The sequence below is a fragment of the Centropristis striata genome, chromosome 22, assembly GCF_030273125.1.
Source record: "Centropristis striata isolate RG_2023a ecotype Rhode Island chromosome 22, C.striata_1.0, whole genome shotgun sequence".
Classification (NCBI taxonomy): Eukaryota; Metazoa; Chordata; class Actinopteri; order Perciformes; family Serranidae; genus Centropristis; species Centropristis striata.
In genome coordinates, this window is record NC_081538.1 from 933,220 (window position 1) to 958,564 (window position 25,345).

A 25,345-nucleotide genomic window follows, 5' to 3' on the forward strand; every position below is an offset into this window, starting at 1 on the left:
ATTTTTTTAGCAGCCTAACAACTAGTAAAAGAAAATAATTAGAGCAAAAGATTAGATTGAAAATCATGAAAAAAAATCCACACGCCACTATATTTTTATTGTACGATAAAAGTGGAATCATATTTTTGTATTTCAGAATTAATGTGCGATGGCCTTACCTTTAAATCTTTCCTCAAATGAATGAAGGTTAAATCATTTCTCTTTTTGAAGTTTTATTATATTAACTGTGGTACAGAAGAAAAGAACAACAACTTCCCACATTTTTATGTAAACTTTAGTAAAAGTACACAACTTTTTGCTTTTCTTTGTGCATCACTGGGTCCGCTGGAAATATTGGACGCAAAGTCACTTTTGAATTCAGCACCTTTCATTTTCCTCCAACAGGTTCTAACAGCCAACACAGCAATACTGTAACAACTACAGTACCTCAAAATGTAACAAACATAGCAACTAAATCAACAGAACAACAATATATTCCACTGGCAGATAATAAGTAACATTTGTGACAACAAATTACTCAAATAAGAACTAAAATGATTCAACCCCAAAACAAATCATGCAGACAACAATTATTTAGCAAATTCAAAAAAGCCCAAACATTTTTTTTTTATTTCTACTTCTATTATTTGCTGTATATTAACATCAGTGGATTAAAAACAATACAAAAAGTGAAGTTCTGTGGCTGATAAAGAAGTTAAAGGGACATCTATAAAAAGGGACTAACTCCATGGGATAAGGGCTCATATTCTGCATTAGGTTGCCATAGTTACACTATATAGTTACCTTAGAAGTTAACAGAGATAAATAACTTGTTATATATATATAAAAAGGAATCCAATATGCTACTCTGCTACTTTACTAAATATATTTAAGCTTCTTCCTCTTTACCTTAATAAAGCTTGCTGTGCTTGCGAAGGTTTTGCCCTTTTGCCCCTTAGTCTAGACGGATTTCAGAATAAAGGCCTCCCATAAGAAGTGAGGAGCATTTATGGGTACAAGTCAGAAACCGGCCTACTTTACATATCTCAAGGGTGCTGAGTCCAAAAAAAATGGTTCCCAAGCAAAATTTTGAGTTTTTGACCTTCTAATTTGTATCAAATGGCCACCAAATTGCCCATCTTGCTCAGTCATTGGACCATTTCCCCTTAGTTTTTTTGTAAGTAGGCAATCAAAGATGAGGAAATTAAGTTTCTGGATCTATAGTCTAGAGTCAGAGCAAGGATATAGTGGAGGCTCAGTGGCTTTTTTATGTATATATATATATGCAAAATACCAACTGTAACATTTAAAAGTGATATTGATTGAATATTTATGTCGGTCTTAAAAAAAAATGACACAAATAATGCTTAATTTCACCTTAAAAGTTGGTATTTTGCATATATATATATAAATATACATAAAAAAGACACTGAGCCTCCACTATATCCTTGCTCTGACTCTAGACTATAGATCCAGAAACTTAATTTCCTCATCTTTGATTGCCTACTTACAAAAAAACTTGGGGAAAATGGTCCAACAACCAACGGCCGCCATTTTGATATGCAAATGAGAAGGTCAAAAACTCAAAATCTCGCTTGGGAACCATTTTTTTTTGGATTCAGCACCCTTGAAATAAGTAAAGTAGGCCGGTTTCCGACTTGTACCCATAAATGCTCCTCACTTTCACTTTTTGGACAATTCCGTCTAGACTACCTGACTCACTCCACAATAACAGACTCTTTAATTTATAACACAGGGATTGTTATTAGGTTCAGAAATGGATCACTGTAACACTGGTTTTCTGGTTTTGAAGCTGTAAATATTCAAAGGAGAGCACACTGTAGAGCATTTTAACCACAAAGGATGCAGGTCACATTAAATGTCTACTGCGTGGCGCCTACACAGAACTGCCTTCACTGCTAAATGTAGAGATAGAAAATACATTTACAATACAATGAAGGGAACTCCAACTATTGATGTACACCGGCCGGAGCGAAGCAGCTGTAGTACCTCCTTAGCTTTAGCTCTAGCTAGTAGCAAAAAGACTCTTGATAGACTGCAGGAGCTGAAGTTTGGTTTTATTTGGAGGTGACAGAGTCCTGAGGAGGGTTCGCTGCTGCTGGTGCTGGTGGACTGCTGCTGCTGCTGAACATCAGCTTCCTGATGATGTCGGCGTAGTAAGGTCCATAGACAGTCTTGTTGTAGTTAACCAGCGAGACGAACTTTGCTCCCATAAATGCAAGTTCAGGCTTTATGGCAGTCAAGCCAGTTGGAACCTGTTCAAGTCTGACCTGCGGTTTAGGATCACAGATGAGGGCCAGGAAGTACTGCTGCACACGGTCCTCTGAAACACAGGAACACAGAAGAAGAGAAAGTTACATTACATTACATGTCATTTAGCTGACGCTTTTGTCCAAAGCGACTTGTAATAAGTGCATTAAACCTGATGGTACTAGACTTAGACCACAGGAATCAAGTAAGTACAGAACTTTAAGAGCCAACTGTCATTGCAAAAAGTCAGTGATCAAAAAATACATAAATTAAGCAAAAAAGGACTCAAATTGACCAAAAAAATGACCACAAAAATACACAAATTGACGCAAAAGACACAAAATGACCAGAAATGACACAAATTGTCTAAAAAAAGACACAAAATTACCAAAAAAAGACACAAAATTACCAAAAAAGACACAAAATTACCAAAAAAGACACAAATTAACCACAAAATGATCAAAAAAATACACAAAATGACCAGAAAAGACACAAAGTTACCAAAAAAAGACACAAAATGACCAAAAAAGACACAAAATGACCAGAAAAAGACACAAAATGACCAGAAAAGACACAAAATGACCAGAAAAAGACATTAAATGACCAAAAAGACTAAAACACATGAACACTTTAACACAGTGGAGACAGAGCTGACTTCCAAAATGATTTGGCGACCCCCAGAAATCATCTCGCGACCCCAATTAGGGTCCCGACCCCAAGGTTGAGAATAACTGGTGTACACCACTTCTATGTGGTATCTACTGTTGACCTTTGACCTCCCCCTAAAGACATAGAAAGGGTCCAGTACAAGGTTCTAATAAGCACACAGTGACTCCATCTTACCGACTAGCGTGCGGATGGGGTTGTCCCTCTGCGTGATGCTGCAGATCTGTCCTGTGAGGGTGGCCTGCAGCGCCGGGGACAGAGCCGGGTAGTTCCTCTCTGTTAGAGACTTGTTGAGCTCACAGCAGATCTGAGCACTGACGCCCTCTAGTGCCTCTTCCAGGTTAAAGCTCCTAAAGACAGAAGGAGAGGAGGTTGGAGCATAGACTCTTTATAAATAATGGACGTATTCACCCGTTGGTTTGTGACCAAACCGCTAAACGTCCTCTTTTCTATCTATATAACGTTATATATAACTTTATTGACTCGTTGCCGTGGATACGCATTGCTCTGCTTCTCTCCTGATGACGGCTCACCTTGTCAGTGACCTGTCAATCAAAGGTAGCCCCGCCCCCAAATCATATGATTCTTTATCTTCTATTTTCTTCTAAATGGGGCCATTATTAGAACTATTGACATCAAATTGTCTTGAAGAAGATTTTTTACTAGTGATTGAGACTATAATGTTGTCCTGAAAATTTTTTCTGAGGTAATAAATCAAGTGAGAAGTTTTCAAATTTTGCACTGAAATGAATGGGCAGATTTTTTTTGCAGCCAAACTTAGCGCCCCCTGCTGGAATTTTTGGTGAATTGCAGGCTTAAGGCACTTCCTGGTTGGCCTCCAGGTTGGAGCCTGGTAGCTAGTAAACATCCTGTGATAATCAGTTACAGATTGTGGAATTAAGATGAATAAAGAAGAAGGTAACTGACGGGCGGTGCATCCCGTCCAGCAGCACGCTGATCATCTTCTTCAGGCGGTCTGATAGGGAGGACAGACCCTGGATTGGTTCTCCGACGGTGCTGTAGATGATGAGCAGAACCTCGTTCACCGCCTCACACCGCTGCAGCTGCCACTGGATCTCTCGCAGGCGCTGTTCATCAGTCATCCACGTCTAGAGAAGGATAAAAAAAAAAAAAAGAATTAATAGTTTGACATTTTAAGATATGTACTTTTTGGTAATCTTGGGCAGAATTAGATAAATAGATGGATACCACTGCCATGTCTGTGCATAACTATGGAGCTAAGAGAAGATTAGCTCATCTTAAAGACTGGAAACAGGTAGATTTTACCATTTTGGATAGAGCTCGCCCCCTACAGGCGCCTCTCAAACTCACTATTTCATGTTACCAACAAGACTAAAATCACTGTTACGCCCCATAAAACCAATATATTCCAATATACACTACCAGTTAAAAGTTTGGACACACCTTCTCCTCCTTCTCCTTCTTTTCTTTATTTTTATTATATTTTCTACAGTGTAGATTAATATTTAAAAAATCAGAACTATGATGGAACACATACGGAATTATGTAGTAAAAAAAACAGAATATGTTTTACATTTTAAATTCTTCAAAGTAGCTACCTTTTGCTTTGATGGTCTTAAACACATTAAGAATGCAAGAAATTCCACAAATTAACTTTTGACAAGGCACACCTGTTAACTGAAAACCATCCAGGGGAGAATAACAAAAGTGTGCAAAGCTGTAGAATGAAGAATCTAAAATATAAAACATATTCTGGTTTGTTTAACACTTTTTTGTTTGCTACACAATTCCATATGTGTTCTTTCATAGTTTTGATGTCTTCAGTATTAACCTACAATGTTGAAAATATTAAAAATAAATAAAATACATTGAATGACAAGGTGTGTCCGAACTTTTGACTGGTAGTGTATATATTTCACAAAAAGGACACACTATATAGAAAAGGTAATAGAGTCTGACTGACCTCAGGCAGTGGGTCCGTCTCATAGTCCCATGTGAGGATGTGGAGGAAGGCCGTGTTGAGGACCTGAAAGGGTCCCGGCACTAGTCTCGGTCCTTTCTCGGGACCGTTCTGTCCTTTAGGGACGGAGGACGACAGCTCCTCCAGCGCTGACTGGATCCACGAGGTCGTGTGCTTCAAAGCATCTGAACAAGTTCATCACAGTTATTCAGATGGAGGAGTTTGTTCTTAATACTGGTTTTGATGATGCTAGAACAATATTTGGTAACGCTTTATATTAAGGTCCTTGTAATAACCATTAATTAACAAGTAATAAGGCCCTTGTAAGTCCTTACAAGATGCTTATTAACATTATTGTGTGTTTATAAGCTTATATAAGTGTTAATAATGGCATTACAAACACCCATGACCCACCCATTATGTCTTTGCCATGCCTTTATTAATCTTATTTTGTTTGCTTATTGATATTAAAATATACTTTATTGCTCATCTATTATAAGTTAACTATAAGTTAACTATGCTTTCTGCAACTACCGGATCAAGAACAATGCCTTATTATTTGTTAATTAATGGTTATTAACCCATTGAAGCCTGGAAAGCGGAAACATCGTTTTGTAGTATTTGTATAAGCTCTCAAATACTTTTTGAATTTCATTTCTATCTGCTACAGAGGCTGAAAAATCTATTATTTAGTAGAAGCGTTGACACTTCTGTTGAATTTCCAGAAAAACTTCAGGTTTTAGGGGCTGATTTTAAAATCGCCCAGAGGTTTTACAGGCGTTTTAGGCCTCAATGGGTTAAGGACCTTAATCTGAAGCGTTACTGAAAACTGTGTGGTTGTTGACTCACTGGGTGTTTTGTCCAGGATCTCCTGAAACGTTGCTCTCTCATATTCAACACTGGCCCTCTGCAGCACCGGCCTCAGGTTATCGATCTCAAAGTTGACAAAGTCTGTTTTCATCAGGTCCAGAACACGGAAGACTTCCCTGGAGTGATAAAAATAAAGCCACTGTGACTGACTTGCTTCCAGAGGTGGAAAAAGTATTCAGATCTCTTACTTAAGTAAAAGTACTAATACTACACTGTGAAATTACTCCACTACAAGTAAAAGTCCTGCATTCAAAATGTACTTAAGTGAAAGTACAAAAGTATCAGCATCAAAATGTACTTAAAGTATCAAAGTAAAAGTACTCATTATGCAGAATGGAGCCGCTCAAATTATTTTATATATTCCAAATATTACATTAGATTATTATTAATGATGCATTTATGTATACAGCGTTTTAATTTTCTCAAGGTAGGGCTCATATTGACTACTTAATATTCTGTTATGAGGTTTATTTTAAAAATTGTCTAATCACCTAAATTTAGTGTTTTTTTTATGTTAAACCTCGACCTGTAAAGTAACTAAAGCTGTCAGCTAAATGTAGTGGAGTAAAAAGTACAATATTTGCCTCAAAATGTAGTGGAGTAGAAGTATAAAGTGACATAAAATGGAAATACTCAAGTAAAGTACAAGTACCTCAAAATTGTACTTAAGTACAGTACTTGAGTAAAAGTACTTAGTTACTTTCCACCACTGACTTGCTTCTCATGAAAAGTAAATAAAAAAACAAATAATAAATAAGTGTGTTCTTACTAGGGCTGGGCGATATGGCCCTAAAAGAATATCACGATATTTCAGGCTATTTTTGTGATAACGATATTCTTTACGATATTACGAAATACTTAAAAAGATATAGAAAATGTGTTTTTTTTTTAGTCTGTATTAATAAATAAAAATCTAAAATGTAGTGTGAAGTGCAAATCTCAACAGTTGCCAAATAAATACAAAAAATGTATGAGAAAATAATAAAAATAACCATTTAGGGGTTCCGAGGGCATATTTTAATGACATTTTGTAAAGGAGAATAAAGGTTATTGTATGTTTTATTTAAGGCATCTTATTTTGACGGTCTTCTTGTAGGTTCTGTGGTGGATTCTGTTAACACACCGTGCTCTTATTTTGAAAGGTGCATGTGTTTAGCTACAGGGAGGAAGTAGCTTTTTGTGATTAAAACAACTTTAACCACGACATCAAGAAGTAGGAACGTTGCCAATATCATGATATGCATTTTTTTTAACCATGAAAAAAATAAACCAATATTATGGTGAACGATACGATGTGGAACACCCCTAGTTCTTACCTGAACAGTGTCACGATGTTATCGGAGCTTTCTCTGAGCTTCCTGATGTCCCCGTCCCTCAGCGGGGCACATATCTTGCCCATGGTGGTGATAATATAAGAGGCGAGCCCTTGAATATCTACAGCATCGTTGTCAGCCTGCTGACGAATCAGGTCCATGTCCAGAACCTCCATAATCTGGGTACGCATCCGATTGGCACCCGGATTAAGGAACGACAGTAAAATCTAAGATAGAAAGCATTATTTAGAACATAATAAATCAACGGTGCTGCTTAATTCATTGCTGTTTACTTTATAGTCTAGACGGAATTGTCCAAAAAAGTGAAAGTGAGGAGCATTTATGGGTACAAGTCAGGAACTGGCCTACTTTACTTATTTCAAGGGTGCTGAATCCAAAAAAAAAAATGGTTCCCAAGCAAAATTTTGAGTTCTTGACCTTCTCATTTGCATATCAAAATGGCGGCCGTTGGTCGTTGGACCATTTCCCCTTAGTTTTTTTGTAAGTAGGCAATCAAAGATGAGGAAATTAAGTTTCTGGATCTATAGTCTAGAGTCAGAGCAAGATATAGTGGAGGCTCAGTGTCTTTTTTATGTATATATATATATATATATATATATATATATATATATATACAGTACAGGCCAAAAGTTTGGACACACACCTTCTCATTCAATGTGTTTCCTTTATTTTCATGACTATTTACATTGTAGATTCATCAAAACTATTAATGAACACATGTGGAATTATGTACTTAACAAAAAAGTGTGAAATAACTGCTTACTAGAATATAAGACATGTTTTCAAAGGGTGGTTACTTTGAGGAATCTAAAATACAAGACATGTTTTCAGTTATTTCACACTTTTTTGTTAAGTACATAATTCCACATGTGTTCATTAATAGTTTTGATGAATCTACAATGTAAATAGTCATGAAAATAAAGGAAACACATTGAATGAGAAGGTGTGTCCAAACTTTTGGCCTGTACTGTATATGTTTATATATATATATATATATGCAAAATAACAACTTTGAAGGTGAAATTAAGTGATTAATTTGTGTCATTTTTTTAAGGCTGACATAAATATTCAATCAATATCACTTTTAAATGTTCCAGTTGGTATTTTGCATATATATACACATAAAAAAGACACTGAGCCTCCACTATATCCTTGCTCTGACTCTAGACTATAGATCCAGAAACTTAATTTCCTCATCTTTGATTGCCTACTTACAAAAAAACTAAGGGGAAATGGTCCAACGACCAACGGCCGCCATTTTGATATGCAAATGAGAAGGTAAAAAAACTCAAAATTTCGCTTGGGAACCATTTTTTTTGGACTCAGCACCCTTGAGATATGTAAGGTAGGCCGGTTCCTGACTTGTACCCATAAATGCTCCTCACTTCTTATAGGAGGCCTTTTATTCTGAAATCCGTCTAGACTATTACACAAAAGGAGGTGATGAAGATATAGAGTTAGAAAAAAGATATTTAAATTTGAGAGGATGTGGATCATGCAGTAAATAAATCCGAGGCAATTAAGTAATTTCTCCAGATCTGGTGAAGCTGCTGGCGTCAGATTGTGTGTGCTGACCTCTCTGATATCCTCCAATAATCTGATGGCTTGCCCGTATTCAGGCGGGTCGTCGTTTAGCTCGGTCTCCAGGACGTCCCAGAAGGCCTTGTGCAGATTATCTTTAACTGCCTTCCATAAACTACAAAAAAAAAATAAATGAGGATTCAGTTTCGCTGAAATTTTTATCTGTCAGGAAGAAAAAATGACCATTTTCTGAAATGGGCTTCGGTAGGGATGGTGCACAAATAATAAATAACATCACTCCTTTTGTTGAGCACAGAAAAAAAATATGAAATGCTGACAGTAAATCTGTGTCATGATAAATAATAAGTAGCTGTCGGTCAGAACTGCTGCTGTGCCTTATTCAGGTTAGTGTTGTGAACAGAGACAGATTTAGAGAGATTTCAATAAATACAGTAGACACAATATACAAATACTGGTATATCTTGACATCCCTACTTTAAAGTAGGGTAACACTTTACAATAACCATCATTTATAGATGGTAAATAGACCATTTATAAATGGTAAACAGATAGTTTATTAATGTTTAATCATCATTTATAAACCGTATATAGGCCATTTAGAATGGTGAATAGAAAATGTAATAATGTTGAACTATAATTTATAAATGCCAAATAGATTACTTTACCATAAACAAACATAATTATTAGTTTATTAATAGCTTTACAGTCATTATAACATTTTTAACACCATATTAAGTATGTAAATGATTTCAAAATGATTCTTATACCTTTAAGAAATTGCTTGAAAACATTTAAAGATTAAATATGTATAGAAGTTTGTAAATGGTTAATAATAATTGGTTTATAAACCATCTATAAACATCATTTAGATGGTTATTGTAAATTGTTACCTAAAGTAGCTATCTAACCTTTACAGGCAGTGTAATAATGGCTGGTCATTTAATTTATTACTACACAAACTAACTGCTCATGAACATCATGTCCCTGTTGGTTTATTTAATAATTTAGAACTTGTGACCATGGTTCCTACATGTTGATGAAGCTTATCTGTGATTGTTAAATGTTGTTAGGTTAAGAAGAAAAGCTTCAAAAATCATATTTAATAATCTGTCACTTTGGTTTTCTGTTGTCTTTTTATATGAAGCAGAGATACCAACCCAACCCGATTAATACAGTTAAACTTGACTCAAAGTATGTATAATCCAGCTTCAATTTAGGTTCACCAGTAATTCAAATGGAAGATTCCAGATGTGCTTGTTTGAAGTGTACCTGTCCTGGGGCAGGCTGCCCGGCTCCAGGTGGAAGTTGCGGTTGACTATAATCTCGTGGGCCAGTCTGAGGTTGGACAGGTCTCTGGCAGACTCCATGACTTCATCCATCGTTAAGGTTTTTGGCGGGCTAGCTGTGGGAACCAAATATTGAATATTGAAGCTTTGTAAATGGGTGAATAAGAGCTTAAAGAAAAAGTGAGAGCAAAATTCTCATTTGTTTATCAAGGTGCTGTGGAATGACATAAAACATCTAACAGAATCATGTTCCTCTTTAAATACTTTTAAGACCAAACTCAAAAAATCCCTAAAGATGTTCTACACCTTTGTATTTGTTTTGTTTGTATTTTTTTTATTTTCATCTAGCTATGTAATTTAAGTAAAGTATAGTTACTTATAGGTTTAAGAGGGAGGGTCGTGTATATAAGCCCTTTGGGCTTTTTGATCTTTAAGTGCAAACAACAATAAATAAAAATAAATAAAATAAATAAAGATCATTGAAGAGGTATGATGATGATCCACAAGAATACTTTAGAAAACTTTCTTAAGGAAAGAAATGTTGTTGTTTTGTTTTGTTTTTTGTTTTGTTTTTTATTTTAGCAAACTTTTTTTATTTTATATATTTTTTTATTGGAAATTAGCATTCATAAGCATCAGTACAAGACATAACTTATTCCACAGCTGTTTTCCACATTTTTGTTTTTTAAAGGGTACATTAGAACAAAGAACCACAAAAGAAAAATAAATACAAAACAAAAAACATAGTATTATAATAATATATAATAATATATAGGGAGACAAAAAAGCAGAGAAACAGAAACATTAACAATTATGCTAATAATACCAATAGCAATGTTGTTTTACAAAGTTGTTTCCCCTTGTCTTGGGCTTGTACTCATGCCCAAATGCTTCATTAACACATTTGGAAACCCTGAAACATTATGAGAACCAACAAAATGAAAATATACAAATTAAATCTCAAACTTTGTTCTGTGTCTGAACAGAAACAAACCCTGTATACCTTCCCTTAGACAGGATAACAATCATGAAGAAAGAAATGAAGACAGCAACTTTTCCAAATAAAAAAAGGTAGAAACTCACAGGAAGGTGTGCAGTGCTTGCTGGAGCAGTCGCTGGTGAAGCTTTCCCGGGAACAGTCCAGGTCGCTGGTGGACGTCATGCTGTCACAGCGCTCTGAGGACGACTCCACGTCCTGGTCGTCTCCGCTGGACGTGGACGGAGGTCGCTCATCGTTTAGAGGCATCTTGGGCTGAAGCTGCAGGTGAGACGTTATTATTATTATTATTACAGCCTTTAGCTAGTCGACTGTAACTTCTTTAACACTTCTTTCAACTGAACCTGTTCAGCAAGTTCACTAATTACTAGTTATTATAAAGGAACAGGTCGAGGATTTAAGGTGAAAGTTTACCACCAGATGTCAGGTCAACTGACAGAACAAAACTCTTAGCTGCCATATCCTTTAAAAAATAAATGTCTAAACAAAGAGTGAGAAGAAGAAAAAATATATCTAAGAAAGCCTTCATCTTAGTAATACCTGTGTGTGTGTGTGTGTGTGTGTGTGTGTGTGTGTGTGTGTGTGTGTGTGTGTGTGTGTGTTCAGTCATGCAATAGTTGGTGTTGCCATGGCAGTTAAAGGATTATAACACAAACACCAGTGCTTTCAATATAAAACAGCTGGCAGACCAGCCTCAATGAAAACAAGAGAGTGGAGAGAGACCGACTAAAACGTGTCATTTATTTATTTATTTGACTTGTTTAACCCTTTATCAGGCGAAGAACTATATTTGGTAACTTCAGGTAATATTTAGAGAAAAAAGTTGCGAATTTACTAGATCAAAGTGGCAAATCTACAAGAAAAAAAGTCGCAGATTTAAGAGATTTAAAGTGGCAAATCTGTGCAAAAAAAGTCACAGATTTACGAGAAAAAAGTGGGGAAAAAAGCAACTTTTTTTCTCCCAGATTCACCACTTTAAATCTCATAAATCTGCACATTTTTTCTAGTAAATTTGCAACTTTTTTCTCGAAATATTACCTGAAGTTACCAAATATAGTTCTTTGCCTGATAAAGGGTTAACTGCAGTGTGATTGTTACAGGCTAGCTAGCGAGCTGACCTTAGCGGGCTAGCGTTAGCTTACAACAAAGTCCAACATTGACCTCTTACATTCAGTGTTAACAAATAATTGTTGCACAAAACAATATAGTGCATTTTACATCCAGACATATACGTAAACACTGAGGTAATGACGTGGCTGTGGAAATTGTGGAAAAAGCAAACAGGTTCAGAGCTGGTTCGCAGGTTGAACCAACTGCAAACCAGCACTAACTGCTCCGAACCTTTGGTTGAAAAGGGGTAAAACACAGGACACAAACAGAACCATTTCCATCAGTAGATGTAAACAAACAGTGTATTCCTCGAGGACAAAGGGATGCTGTGTGCAGGGTATCTGAGATCAACTGTCTCTACGGCAACATGGGACAACAGAGGGCTTCGCAACGGTTGAAACGATCCTATTACACCTCTTTCTGTGTTGTCTGTCTTCAATGCAAATATAAGCAACTTAGCATAACAAAGAAAGCTGCTGTCTCTATAACAAATATAAGCTACAGCCAAACATTACAGTTACTATTAAAGTTTTGTCTGTTTTTGTCATTAAAAACACATAAACAAAGTGGCTAAACAGACACATAAACATGTATCTTTATGACTGTAACACCTTTGTAACACCTATGTTATTAATATTATTACTATTATTATTATTATATATACTGTTGCTGCCATTACTATTATTACTTTATACTGTAATATACTACTATTATTATTATACCGGCCTTATTTATTATTATTATTATTATTATTATATATTATATATCATATTATTTTACTTGTAATTACTTTATTTATATTTTTCATTTTATTTTTATATTGTTTATTATCTATTATTACATATTATATTATATATATTATATACTGTACTATTATTATTATTATTATTATTATATACCGTCTAGTCACTTTCCTACCAACTGATCTTCTTTTTTTAACTTCTTAAGTGTCCTTGTTCTATTCTGTGTTTTTTTCTATTGTTGTTTTTATTTATGCTACCTCAGTATTTTATTCTATTGTATTTTATTGTACTTGAATACCGGATCTATCTATCTATCTATCTATCTATCTATCTATCTATCTATCTATCTATCTATCTATCTAAATAAAGCTGCTGTTTCTATAACAAATAGAAGCTAAAGCCAAACATTACAGTTACAATTAAAGTTTTGCATGTTTTTGTCATTAAAAACACATAAACAAAGTGGCTAAACAGACACATAAACATGTATCTTTATGACTGTAACACCTTTATATAGCCTCTGCCCTGCTAATATTATTAGCACAGTGTCTTATACAGTGCTGGCAGGTTCACCCTTGGGTGTTCCTGTCCCTGCTCTCAGTTATCTGCAGCCAAAAATGAATGCACACTCCCATCGCTGCTCTTTTGCTTTAAAGATAGCTGGAGGGGTGAGGGTGAGAGTGGGTGAGGGGAGGCGGGGGGAGGAAGTGTGACTTCCATGTACCCCTGCTGTGTGTGGAGCCCATTCATTACATCATCTGCTAGACTTGACAGCTAGGTCACAGCAATGCAGCAGGCCAATTTTAAGAGATTATCCAGAGTGATGGGGGCTGTACAGTCCAGAAAACTGATTACGGATTAGGTCGACTCTGTCATCTGCTGCTTCATTATAGGAAATCCTCTTAAAGTCTATGAGGTAAAATCAAATGTAGCATGCAAAAATAGAGATAAACATTTGACATGCATGGACAAAGTAAAAAAAAGTACATTTGTTTTGACTGATTTAAGATATTGTTACTAGAGACTGTAAAATATATCTGTCGATAACCATAAAAAAAAATAAAAAATCTTTCCTTCCACATGCCATCACACTGTACAATAACAATAACAAATAATAGTCTGGTTCATTACATACTGTTGCTATGCACTTTGTTTTTTATGCACACTGTTCATTGCACCTTATCTGTTTCACAGCACCAAACATTTATTTTTATACTGTATATTCATATTTATTCTGCACTCCTTAATACATACTCCTTCTTTTAGACACTCCTTCTTTTATTGTATTTTTATATTTTATTGCTTGAAGTATGCCTAGGTTGTTCTTATTTAATTGTGTTGTTATTGTCTCTTTGTGTAATGCTGCTGCTACACTGTCATTTCCAAGCTTTGGATAAATAAAGTATATCTATCTATCTATCTATATCTATCTAAAACATGCCAAGGTGCTGTTGATGAATGCCATATGAGATCCACATATTGTTACAGTAACCTCTGCAGGAACAAAGACTTCTGGTCTTCTGGGATCCAGATTCACTGCAGTGTAATGTAAACAAAGCAGTGGATCAGGGGGGCGGGGCTTACTACACGAGGGCTCTCCTTATTGGCTGCAGATCTCTGTCTCTCACCCCTACATGGAAAATCTTTGGTTGCATTGCTGTGCACATGGAAAAAAAATATCCACACACGCGTAAGAAGTGGGTACACGTGATCTGAGAAGCAGACCATAACAAGAACTTTATGTCCATTTGATACAGCACGTTGCAATTGTCTGCACACGCCAGAAGCAAAACACAAAGTAAAACACAGAAAATGCATTAAACTCCTGTTTCACAATACATCTGATGTGGATATCCGTCCACTGTTTACACTGCAGCTTGTTTACACGACACGTCTTTGTTACCTGACCAAACACTCGCTATAACAGCCGACTTTAGGAGGTGTTATTGCTTAATTTTGCATAGCTTCTTTACTTTGTCGTGCTAGTTACTCAAGTTTCCGCTCAACAACAAAACTGAACTCAAACCCAAAATGATTCATCTGAAAAGTTGCACACGGTACCAGCCGAATGACTCACAATTTCAAAAAAAGAGGAAAATATGCTCAACAAAAAACTACTTTACCTCATTCAATCTCCAAAAAAGGGAGACTATATATCCCAAAATAGCTCAACTCTGAAGGGAAGAATCGTCGTCGTCCTGTAATGCTCCTGTCTCTGTTTAAAGGTCTTTCTCTGCCCCAGCTGGCTCCGATGACAACCGGGCGAAACCATTTCATACGCAGGGGTAATAAACTGTCAAGACAAAGACGAATAGAACATAAATGATTCAAATAGCTTAATAGAAGAAGGTGTTTTGAAAGAAAACATTTTAAAAGTGGTTTATGTAAAACTTAAGTCACATATTCAGTTCGGGAAAGGTAATTTTCATACAATATCTCACACTGGAACATCCTTTAAGGTGAAATGGTACGCTCCGGTTTGCTTCACGTGGGAAGTGACGTCAGTGTGTTTACAGGAGTGTAAAACTGTATGTCTGAGCTACATTATGGGGACTCACCAACCTTTTATGGTTAAGCCTTGTTTTTATTATTATCAATAATAATAATAATAATAATAATAATGATAATAGTAATAATAATAAATAGTAGTGTGCATTTTGTGTGAAACGTATTTAGAAAAAAATACAAAAAATGAAAATCCAAGGCACACTATTGGGTTTGTGCAATATTAAAATTAAATGTCATCTTTAAATAGCCAAATTTCCAAGCAGTGTAATATTTAAGTAAGTGACCCTTTGCCTTCCCTTTTCTAATTTGAATATAAGAAGTGGGAATACAATTGAATTAAATAAATGTGGCATTACAAGTCCCCTAAGAAAAATAAAAGTAGGCTAGGTCTTTTAAAATACCATTTTGAAATTAAAATAAAAGCTATTTGTTTCTTCTTGAGGACTGACTCACCTCAATTTAATTGATTGTGATTTATTAAATTAATCTAGCATGTGTATAAACGCTAATGGAGTTTTTTTTTTGTGTCGCATGGGAACAATTCAACCAAACAAAAATCGTTGAAAGAACAGAAGGGAGTCTGTAAAAATGAAAAGAAATAATGTCCTTATGTTAACTTCACAACTGGGTCATTGTGACCTGGCTTTGTGAAAATCATGAACAAACATAAACATCCAGATGGTTTAGCCTTTGAATGGCAGATGGAGTCAGAACAGCATTTTTTCTGCTGGAAAGAGAGAAAAATTACAGCAGTACAGTCATTATTTGATGTGTCTTAGCTCTAAACACATTTTTCCCCTTTAAAACTATGGCTAAGGCTATTTTTAGAACCCTTTTGTTAGCTATAAACACCATAGACTGTATAATAATAGAAAGGGGTCGCAGTATGTGTTGTCGCCTGTAGGGGGCAGCAGCGGGCTTGTTTAAAGCGTCCGGGATTTATTTAAAAGAAGAAGAAGAGATTGTTTACGTCACACGGAGAGCTCACGATGGCGGTTGATTTGACTCCTCGTTTCAGAAGGTTGAACAGCCAAACAAGAAGTTTTCGCGAAAACATACAGCATGGTAAGATTTAAATATTAATAACAAATACGTTTCAAGTGAGCTAACCATCCCTCTGTATAAATATAACCACACAATCACAGCAAGACCGTGTTAATGTATGCTAGCGCGCAGGAGTCTGACAGGTTAGAGCCAACGGTTAGCTGTTAGAAGAAGAAGAAGAAGAAGAAGAAGTAGAAGAAGAAGAAGAAGAAGAAGAATACTTTATTAATCCCACAATGGGGAAATTCAACCTCTGCATTTAACCCTTTATCCTTTTTTACACACAAGTGAACACACCATGCAAGGAGCAGTGGGCAGCACATTACTGCATTAGCTGTTAAATGTAGAAAAATACATGTTGGTTAAAATGAGTAATAGGTAAAAGTTCAAGAACATAGTTTAAGAAGTCTGTTTATTGTTTACACGAGCATTGACTTAAGTAGTGTTGGAAAGTAACTAAGTACTTTTACTCAAGTACTTGTACTTTACTTGAGTATTTCCATTTTATGTCACTTTATACTTCTACTCCACTACATTTTGAGGCAAATATTGTACTTTTTACTCCACTACATTTAGCTGACAGCTTTAGTTACTTTACAGGTCGAGATTTAACATAATATATATGATCAATGTAAAGTGATTAGACGTCTTTTTAATTAAATCTTTTAACAGTATATTAAGTAATTAAATGAGCCCAATCTTTACAAAATTAAAACACTGCATACATTAAATCACCAATACAAATAATGTAATAATATATTTAGAATATATAAAACAATCATAGTGGGTCCATTCTGCATAACCCGAGTACTTTTACTTTTCATACTTTAAGTAGATTTTGATGCTGATACTTTTCTACTTTTACCTCAGTAAGATTTGGATGCAGAACTTTTACTTGTAGTGGAGTAATTTACCAGGGTGGTATTAGTACTTTTACTTAAGTAAAGGATCTGAATACTTTTTCCACCACTGAGTATATGTTGGTTAAAATGAGTAATAGGTAAGAGTTAAAAAACATAGTTTAAGAAGTCTGTTTATTGTTTACACGAGCATTGACTTAAGTATTGAGTCTTTATAAATAGTAATATCACGCTATAACAACTTCATTAGCGTTATCAGCAACGTTAACGTTCAAAGTCCTGGATTTAAAATGTTTTACCAGTTAAGGTTCAGCACAAGTGGGGAAAAAAGAGTGACTTCTGTAGGGCTAAAAAGTACATAACCTTTTATTACGAATTTGTTATGACGGATAGACGGTCACTGGTATGTACGCAGCATTTTACTTTTGTAGTTGTAGTTTTTGTCGACGTGGAAAACATTTTAACATAATACGTCATTGGGAAGATTACTGTATAAAAATGCAATTGATATTACAAGCTCATTATGTGTTTGGGATGTAAGCTTAACATTTAACTCTTCATTTGTCAATTAGCCAATAACTGTGTCACATGAATGACATAGTTATAAAGCTGTCAGATAAATGTTGTGGAGAAAAGTACAATATTTCCCTCCTTAATGTAATGGAACATAAGTCTAAAGTAGTATAAAGGGAAAATACTTAAAGTTCAAGTACCTGGATTTTGCACATATGTACAGTTCTACTTCAGTCAATCTACTGTATATAGTTACTTTCCAATACTAATACAATTTCAACTATACTGTTCGTTTTTCCACCTTCATTTTCAGCATTAAGTAGAATAAGCAAACCTCAAATAAACATCATTGAGACACGACTAATATTAGTTCATATCATAGTTCAATATCAGTTGTTTTCACTGTTGCAAGTTGTTAGAGGTCTTCTTTTCCATGCAGTATTTGTGCTTCATGTTCACCTTTTAATTTGAGTCATAGCATGTTTATTATAGTGCTGTGAATTATATAAATGTGTTTTACAATTGCATATGGGCTCATCCAACCAGTTTGAAAACCTGCTGTGCTTGTATTAAGTCTCTGGGATTTAACCTGTTTGATGCCTTTTCCTCTAACCCTGTTGTGTCTCCTCATAGGTTTCTCGGGGCCCTTCGGTGCCACCCAGCTGTGGCACAACATCATCCAGGCCCTGCAAACTCAGGTTGAGGTGCGCCGCTGCAGAAGGCATCTGCGTGTTCATGCTGAATGTTTCACGGGATCAGACGCTGTGGATGCCGTCCTCAGCTATTTGATGCAGAATGTGGTGTTCTGCACAAGTGAAGTGTCTCGCCTCAAAGCTGCTCGGCTCTGCCAGGCTCTGATGGAGGCGAAGGTGTTCGAACCGGTGGGTACGAAGCTGTTTCGCAGAGACAAAGAAGTGACCTTTGAGGACAGCAGCTGCAGCCTTTACCGTTTCCTTGAATATAAAGTGTTGCCCAGTTTGAAGGAGTGCAATAGTGACACAGAAAATATGCCACCAGAGGAACCCGGGCTCAAGAGGAAGAAGAGCTCCAGGTTGGTTTGACTTTTTTTTATTTATATCTTTCATGATTTCTTTGCCAGTGCGTAAAAAGCATTTTTACAGTTGTTAGTCAGAAGTTTATCAACCCCTAACTAATTAAGATATTAAATAATGTTTGTAACAGGGTTCATACAGATGCTTGGAATAATTGAAACACATACATTATACAGTAACATTCTTTTCATTACTATCATAGTAAATCACTATCAGAATGAATAGTTTTCTTTTAGATAAAGAAATAAAATAAGTCAAAGGATGCGTCATTTCTTTAGCGGTTCACATAAAATGAGTGTAATGAATTTCTCACTCTCTGTAGAATATTGTCATGAAACATAATTTTGGTTGATCTAATGCAGGGGTCTCAAACTCAAATTCCCTGGGGGCCGCTGGAGGCAGTATCAAAATGACTAAAAAAGACACAAAATTACTAAAGAAAAAGACAAAATGATAGAAAAAAAATTACTTTAAAAAAATACACAAAATGACCAAAAAAGACACAAAATTATTGAAAAAACACAAAATTACTAAAAAAAGAAACAAAAATTATAAGGAAAAAGACACAAAATTACAAAAAAAGACACAAAATTACAAAAAAAAAGACACAAAATTACTAAAAAAAAAAAAAAGACGCAAAAATATTAAAAAAAGACAAAATTATTTAAAAGAAGACACAAAATTACCAAAAAAAGACACAAAATTACATTACATAACATTTCCACTTCTTCCAGTCACAACAACACGGCAGATAAACGGTCCGGTAGCAGTTCTTTTTGTTAACGTCGTCATAGAAACAGGTGAAACAAAGCTCCAGCTTGCGCAATAAAGGGACCTTCCACAAACAACACGGTAAAGTTCCATTCATATAAAACTCACATTAAACTTTCATATCAAGGTGAGGGCCACAAAATATCGTCACGAGGGCCGCAACTGGCCCACGGGCCACGAGTTTGAGACCCATGATCTAATGTGATGATGAATTGAAATAATCAGTTTACAGTATACGAATATGTTATTTTACACAGCTGTAATGTGCTGGAAAAGCTTGAAATGCATCTTGAAAATATCTGAAAAGTGATTGATTCTGACTTTGGAAAATGTGTATGAACCCAGTTGTAAAAACGACTAGTCGTCATATCTCAAAATGTTGTCACTTTTCTATATCAAGGTTCAGCTTCTCTAAACTGACCCAAGGGCTTATTAGTCACCATAACGTCTCCTGTTGTTTCAGGAGGCTGAATGAACTGAGGACCATCTCTAACCCTCTGGCTGTGGGAGCGTCAGACAGCAGGGTGGAGAGGCTGCTGAGAACCATCAACCTGAAACCAACTTCATCTACAGCTTTAAACACAACTCACAATACTTCGACTTTTCTGTCCAAAGCTTGTAAGACTAAAAACTATTGCCAGTATTTTCCAATATATTAACAGACTTTGACAGTTTATGGTTGACACATTTTTCTTCTCATAATTATTTTTCCTCTGTCTATCCTTTCCTCTTAGTGGTGGATGAGGTGTGGAAGCAGCAGACCCTGCTGCAGCTGCTGCAGATAGTAGAGTTGCCCATTCTGGACTGCATCCTGACGTCTCCTGCCAGGGTTCAGCTCCAGGCCTGCAGAGCTCCTCTGGCCACCCAGGACCTGGTTATCTCTAACACGTGCCTGGAGAGAGAGCTGCCCGACTCCCTTAATCTGCCCCAGTCAGTGCTCCGATGAATACTTTAAGCTATTTTTACACAGAGGACACTTTTACATGCATTTTCATGAATAACAGAGAAAATTACATGTGATTAGTAAGGTTTGCCCTTTTCATAGCACATGTGTCCATGTTTGTCCATGTACACTACTGGTCAAAAGTTTTAGAACACTCCAACTTTTCCAGAATTTTATTGAAAATGATGCCGTTTAAAGTCTCAGTGTACTCTGAAATTAATGCATATAACAAATGAACAATTGAAGTTAAAAAAATAAATTGTAGAATCAATTTAGAAAGGAAAATGTATTCTAAACTGTTGACTCATTGAAGTATCACCTTAACAGATAGAACAGCTCAACACACTCAATGGAAATCAAATATTCTTCAGAAAGTTCTTCCCAACTCTGTTGCAGAAGTTCCCTTAAATGTGGAGCAACTTGTAGGTTGTAAGTGATCAAGAAAAGTTGGGACACCTGTAGGAATTGGTAGCAACTTAGCAACTTTCAAGGCTTGATCAACCTCCGTTGCTGCAGAACTGCTTTAAGTTGTTAACCCATTTCTTGTTCCCTGAAAAAGGCCTTTTTCTATAATTCTGAAATGTACATTATTTTCCAGTTTTGGTTAAGCTTACCTTTTTTATTTACCTCTGGTAGTTCACCACTTACCTTTGGACCCTTTCAAGCTGTTCATTTGACTTGAACTGCTTGAATTTCAATAAAAAAATTGAAAAATTGTTCTAAAACTTTTGACCGGTAGTGTATGTCCGTGTATTCCCCTGCAGCGACTGTAAAAACACCCTTTGTTCTCAGGTTGGATGGGTGGCTATCAGCAGCAGCAGACTGCTTGGAGCTCTTTCCTGACCAGCTGATCGTGGTTGCAGGGGAACAGCTCAGCCAAAAAGGTGGCGACGCCTTTTCAGAAGATGACCATGCAGAGCAGATGGCGAGCCAAAAGAGACTTCTCTTTGACACCATCGGCAAGTACTACAGTGGTCAGGAAAAAGCTCCACTTCTCTCAGGACGCCACCTGGATATACATGCTGCCATTCTCAATTTGCTGGGTGAGAATCCATATTGTGGAAAGAGATTTAAAAATTCATTCTGGCTCAGTTGACAACAGATGACAAGTGTGTGTACATATGAAGTAATAAGTGACAGTGCCACTTTGTTTCCCTGTTATAAAGATCTCCACAAGATTAATCCTTCACAGACATCCTTTGACTTTCCCGTCTGCTGTCCTGACCTCCTCTTTTTCTCTCCAGATGAAGAGAAAGTGCAGGATGCCATCAAAGCATCTCAGTTGTGTCTTCGACTGCTGGAGACGAGCGTGAGAGATGAACTGAGGAGACTTCTGGCCTTTATGGCTACAGCAGCTAACCCTGATGCTTGCCGTCTCCAGAAACAGGTCCTCCTTCACCCAAACACACTGCTGCCTCAAGCTTTTTGTGCACACTTGTACAGTATCATAAAAAGAAAAACAATAATAAAATGTAGTTCTTAGAGAGAACAGATTTGGGTCCAACTTGAGTGTTCATAGTCCTGTACAGACTGCTTTTTTAATTTCAAGTATAACATTATTCTGTAGTATTTTACCCAATATTGAATCAGTGTCATTGTGTTTTAACCTATTGTTGACTCTCTGGTGTGTTTTTCTCTCAGATTGATAACAGGGCCTTGGTGTGCCGCACTTTTCAAAGAGCAGTTGTCCAGAATCAAGAACTGACTCGACCCCAAAGTGAAACCCTGGTGCTGTTTCTCATGGACAACTGCACTGAGCTCTTCAAGGTACAATTTAATTTTTCTATTCAGTGAACTCAATTCAAAACATTCAAATGACTTAACATTTTATTCAACTTTTTTTTTTAAAATCCCCTTTCCTCTCTCTTCCTGTAATAAACACAGACCCCTACTTCCCTTATTGAAGCTGTGAGGAGAACACTGAGGACCATGCAGCTGGGACAAGACCCTGACTCCGTTGCCAGTAAGTCAAATACAACAAATGGTCGATGATTTTAAATATTTGGGCACATACATCGACAATCGTCTTACCTTTCAAATCAATACGGATAATATTTTTAAAAAATATTCACAACGCCTCCACTTGCTACGCAAGCTGAACAGTTTTGCAGTGAGTCAAAGTATTCTAGAAACTGTGTATAAGAGCCTGGTGGAAAGTATTTTATCATTTAATATGATCATGTGGTACGGAAACCTAAATATTAAAGGAAGAAACAAACTGCAGAGAATAGTGAACATGGCCTCTAAGATTTTAGGGAAACCACAGAAACATTTGAGCTGTCTTTATGATGAATTAATTAGAAGTAAAGCTGAGAAGATAATTTAGATAACTTAGACCTACATTTGTAAACTTGATTTGTACTGTGGTGTGCTTTTATGAAATTTTGTACTTGAATGGGTGCTGTGTGAAGTACAGTTATTGCTGTAGGCTATTTTATATTTTTCTATCCTTGAAATGTTTTTCTTCATTGTTTTACTATTTATTCTGTTTGTTTTGAGACATGTTTATGGTGAAACCAAAGAGGAATTTCCACTCAGTGGATAATAAAGTATTCGTATTCATAACTACAAGAAAATATGCACACACTGGCGTAATTCAGAAAACTTTACATTTTACTCTAGTCAAAAGCTAACATCCTCTTTCCATTTTCTGTGTTGCAGCGTTCACCTTCTGCCAGCAGGTGACGCCACAGGAGTACGAGGACCAGCGGGAGGCTACCACCCTGGAGAGCCTCAAACAGCTTCTTCATGACATTAACTCGTGCAGAACCATAGCTGTGAAAGAGAAGAGGAGGCTGCTGAAAGAGTTTGAAAAACACCACCCCGTGGTCTTCCTCCAGCATTTATCCAGCACCTTCTGAAACACACGACTGAAGGCTTTTACAGCGCTTACACTGAAGAACGATGATAATATAATGCACATCAGGGGTCTAATTAATCATGCTGTGTTAGGGATTGACACATTAGGTGACTATCAGTGTAGATTTTCTAATAATTAATACAAATGGTGCTATGACAGCACGGCTGTAGCTTCCCTAAACTTCTTTAATTCACAAGAGGCCTACGGTAGTTGAGGTTATAGATGTATTATTATGACTATTAAATAAGGCTCAATTAGTTGTGAATGGCTTTGCACTAGCTTATAAACAATGAAATAACAGCTAATCTATGATATCAGGTGCCTAAATGTGTGCTCGTGAATTGTGGAAGTAAGGAGAACACAGAAAAATTAAATATAATAATATTTTTGACCAAATATGTCAATAGCGATATTGTGACGATGTAGTTTTGACTATTGTTGCCTTGACAAAATATTCACACAATGAGATTTTTGATGATTTAATCATCAGTAATGTGGATATAATGACTAAGTGAGTAAAAGCAAGTAATAGAAGAGCTAAAACAATCTGGTTAGTTCAGAAAATGACATCGTTTTACTGTAATGAAGCCTTTAAAACCAAGAAAAGACCACACGACTAGATTGTCATATTACTGTAGAACACAGTTTATTCAAAGTAAAAAAAAAAGAGAAACTTAAAAGGGATTTCTGAGTTTGATCGGGCAGTTACCAAGCAGTTTTAGGCTGCAGTTGATGAACAGCTTGTGTGCTAAATAATGGTATTGATATTTTATTTGGATTAAATAATGTGAGAGCTATTTACGTTTGGAACTGGAAGTGTGGTTTGCAGAAGTTATGCTATGCACTTTGATCAGGCTTTAATATTTCTACATGTTAAATGAAGAAGAACAATATTTTGGCAGCCATTTTTTTGTTTTTTAATTGTACTGTAGCATGCTGTAGTGTGGTTGAGGGAAATACTGGTTAATACAACACTAATGTAGCTGAATGAAGTTTAATACTCACTTGTTTTTTGTTAGAGATGAAGACAGCATTTTCTGTGATGATTTTAAAATGAATATGAAATTAAGAAAGATAATGTGTTAGGGTAGACACAGCTCAGGCTCAGGTTAATATAATGTTTTAATTATCAGGTGTCTTTTAATTGTATCTTTTTAGGATTTTACTTGAAAGGTGGACATTATTCTCCATGTAATTAATAATGACTTGATATTATTTTAGGCTACTAATTTAATTTTTGGTTTTAAGCATTATGCCTCTGTTGGATTTTATTCTTTTAATTCTTGAAGCCATGGTCATCCATAAGTGATTTACAGTCAAATCACATTACAGTCAGCATCTTTTGTTACACTGAAATCATGATAGATTGCACTTTATGATGCTGAAACGTGCTTTACTTTCTGTTGGAATAACACTTCTAATAAAAGTTTAATTAATGTTTTCTCAATCAAGACTTGACCCGCTGTAGTTTTTTTTGTTCATGTGTACTTGTCCATAGTGTCCCTCAATATTTAGCGGTCCTTGATGTTGTTGTAAAGGTCCTGCTAACATGAGACAGGAAAATAAAAATAATATATTTTTCACAGATGCTAGAGGAAACCTTAATGTAACTAACAACTACAGTAAGAAGAAAAAAGTAAACAACACAATAAAGAGTAGATTACAACAAATTATTTTTAAGATAAAATAAAAGTGTAATTAGAGAAATATTGTAAAGAGGTTTAAATGAAGTAATGCTATGTTATATATAAAAAAATTAGATTAAATAGAAAAGTTTCATTATGGTTTTGAATCTAAAAAATATATATTTTATTTGTTTTAATTCGTAAACAAATAGTTACAAATTATATCTTTATATTTAAAATACGTTGTTAAATTAAGAAATGTAGATTTTATGTATAACATTTCCCCAAATAAAATAAAAAAGTTATTTTATCACATATACAATAAGTGATAATAAGTTAACCTTAAAAAATAAATGTTTTGCACAATATTTAAAATTAAGATTATATGAATGTCTAAGTTTTTCCAAGATGTAATACAAAAAACACAAT

General features: G+C 35.7%; 2 protein-coding genes across 2 annotated transcripts; one reads left to right on the forward strand and one right to left on the reverse strand.

The window, feature by feature from the left end:
* Positions 1-1,681: 1,681 nt before the first annotated feature.
* On the reverse strand, positions 1,682-16,463 carry tcp11l2 (t-complex 11, testis-specific-like 2). The gene is made up of 11 exons (XM_059326411.1): positions 16,219-16,463; positions 14,864-15,033; positions 10,974-11,148; positions 9,874-10,006; positions 8,638-8,758; positions 7,045-7,268; positions 5,708-5,844; positions 4,862-5,043; positions 3,844-4,025; positions 3,094-3,266; positions 1,682-2,323 (listed from the first exon to the last, which is right to left on the reverse strand). Exons 3-11 carry the CDS (start codon positions 11,134-11,136, stop codon positions 2,058-2,060), a joined length of 1,581 nt encoding a protein of 526 aa, XP_059182394.1. The 5' UTR covers positions 11,137-11,148; positions 14,864-15,033; positions 16,219-16,463; the 3' UTR covers positions 1,682-2,057.
* On the forward strand, positions 16,214-24,740 carry depdc4 (DEP domain containing 4). Its single transcript, XM_059326412.1, has 9 exons — positions 16,214-16,313; positions 18,299-18,716; positions 19,955-20,106; positions 20,223-20,418; positions 21,224-21,474; positions 21,676-21,818; positions 22,073-22,198; positions 22,316-22,394; positions 23,093-24,740. The coding sequence occupies exons 1-9, from the start codon at positions 16,238-16,240 to the stop codon at positions 23,290-23,292; spliced, it is 1,641 nt and encodes a 546-aa protein (XP_059182395.1). The 5' UTR covers positions 16,214-16,237; the 3' UTR covers positions 23,293-24,740.
* The last annotated feature ends 605 nt before the right edge of the window (positions 24,741-25,345 follow it).